The sequence below is a fragment of the Notothenia rossii genome (genome assembly GCF_949606895.1).
Source record: "Notothenia rossii genome assembly, chromosome: 4".
Classification (NCBI taxonomy): Eukaryota; Metazoa; Chordata; class Actinopteri; order Perciformes; family Nototheniidae; genus Notothenia; species Notothenia rossii.
This window is the reverse complement of record NC_136902.1, coordinates 43,919,178-43,921,417: the sequence shown is the minus strand read 5'-3', so window position 1 is coordinate 43,921,417 and position 2,240 is coordinate 43,919,178. Positions and strand designations below refer to the sequence as shown.

Here is a 2,240-nt window from a genome sequence, read left to right as displayed (position 1 = left end):
GGAGGGAGACAAGGAGCAGCTGTTGCTGCATATCTCTGCTGCTGATGTTGTGCAGGTGTTGAGCTGGGTGAAAGCAGCCTCCTCTGGGGTGTGTTGGGGGGCGTGGGAGTGGGAGGTCCAGGCTGAGCTGTTGTGTCTCCTCACAGCAGGGGTGGTGATCCTGGGGTGGTGATGGGGAGGAAGCGGTGTGGGAGGGTCTATAAGGCCTCTAGAGGAGGGGGTGGGAGGACTGCGTCCCAGGGCTGCATCTTTGAGGGTCTTTGCAAATATCCCCACCCTCTCTCTGTGTAGGTGGAGTCCATCATAGAGGTCCCAGGGGCCAATGGTTGAGTGGAGGGCCAGGTGGACATTTGGTAAGGTGGCACATCCTTTTCTGATCTCCATATTAATGTCATGGATGACATGAGGAGGGGTGTCTGTCCTTGGCAGCAGGGTGGAGACCACAATGCGGGTGTCAGGGAATTCCTTACTGGCCTGCTCCGCCATTTTCCTCACTGCCTCAGCAGATGTCCCTACGGAGGGTGTGCAGGTCATTTGTTCCCGTGTGGATCACCAGGTACTGAGGGCTCCTGAGGGTCTCCTTTTTCAACAGCTTCATGGCCTGGCCTGTGGTGCTGCAGTGTTTAGACAGCACCTTTTTATCAGGGAAAAGCTTTCTTGGGTCCAGGAACTTCCCGTTTGAGTCAGCCAGCAGGACCACTTGTGGGTCTTGTTCTTCCTGCTGAGTAGAGGGAGGCTGGGATGGGCAGAGCTGGCTGTGGGCAGCTGGCTGTGTGGGTGTATCAGGACGGGCCAGGGTGTTGTTGGACTGGGTGCTGAGCAGAGAGGGTGGGCCAGGGACACTGGCAGGAAGAGTCTGTGTCTCTCTACTCGTCATTGTGAGGACTGATGAGAGTTTCTCTGTCAGGTGCTGGACCTGCCTGGTGAAGCTCTTCTCTCTACACTCAGCATCCTCCCTCACCTTGGCTAACTGAACACGGAGCACACTGTTCTCCTGTTTGAGTGCCTCTACACTTCCTCTGAGGTCAGATGCCAAAGCCTCGTTGTCGCTCTTGAGCTGCTGGAGGTCCTCTTTAAGCTGCTGCAGAGTGTTGTCTGGGGGACCAGACTGCCTGGCCTGGGTCCGCTCTTTGAATTCTGCAAAGTCCAGCTCCAGCAGGGCCATACTCTCCTTCAGCCGATTGTTGGAGCTGGCCGGTGTGGGAGGGGCAGAGATGGACAAGGTGTTGGGGTTCTCTATTGGGCTCTCATCACCTTCGCTATCAGAGGGGACATCAGAGGGGACATCAGAGGGGACATCAGAGGGGACATTGATCCTCTTTGTGTCCACCTCAGCTTTCAACAGGGGGAATGCCTCTTGGAATGACTCCAGGTTGGCTTCATTCCCTTGGACCATGACCTTTCCTTTGGTGTAGTATGTGATGGTGAACAGAGGGTCATCTTTGTCAAGGTGTTCATCTTTACAGATTTTTAATCTGCCTCCTGAGCCGATGCCCTATCTGGATACGTATGCATAATTCCTGCACAGAGTATCTTTCCAGATGTAGATGGAATCAGTGAAGAATATGAGGTTGTTCTTCTTCCTTCCTCCTTTTTGTTGGGCATAGTCAGTGAAGAGGACCTCTGGGTTTCCACACAGTGTCTTCTCCTTGTGTTTGTCCTTCGCATTTACACTCTTGCATTTAGCAGGATATTCAATCTCTCTTCCCTCTGCTCTGAGAGCTGAGAAGTTCTTTTTTGCCTGCTGGACAGTTTCCATGGCGACCACTTGTTTTGTTCCAAAGAGAGGCCAGGCTAATTAATTAGCTTACAAATACTTTTCTTTTCCTTTCTTTTTATCTTCATGAAATAATTCACAGTTTATAATGTTCCTCTACCTTCTTTGGTGCAGCTCCTTCCAACAGTGGCAGGTAACAGCTGGCAGCCCACAGCTAGCAGCCCACAGCTAGACGGTTGACAGTTGTCAATTGGTAGTTGAAAGCTAGTTTGTAGTTTCAACTCAAAAATACATCCAAAAATTGCGTTTCTTCCTCTGGTTTCTGTCGATCAATGTCGTTAACTCTTCTTTGGAGTTAATTCTGCAGATTTTCCTATAAAATGTCTCACTTTTTAGGTCCAATTTCGATTTTTTGTTCAGGAGCTCATTTCTGATGCAGCTTACTCAAATCAAAACAATCTATCCATCTATGACTCTCTCTCTCTCTCTCACACACACACATACAGACACTCTCTCAAACACA

The 2,240-nt window shown here is 50.5% G+C and overlaps 1 protein-coding gene across 1 annotated transcript in view; it reads right to left on the bottom strand.

The window, feature by feature from the left end:
- Positions 1 to 499: 499 nt before the first annotated feature.
- The window catches only part of LOC307034829 (uncharacterized protein), a gene marked incomplete at its 3' end in the record, with an annotated part of 3,296 nt that continues 1,555 nt past the window's right edge, over positions 500 to 2,240 (bottom strand). Inside the window, exon 2 of the mRNA XM_079673755.1 lies at positions 500 to 2,240. This exon is cut by the window's right edge and continues 671 nt beyond it. Coding sequence (XP_079529881.1) covers positions 500 to 1,396 — 897 coding nt within the window. The 5' untranslated portion in view covers positions 1,397 to 2,240.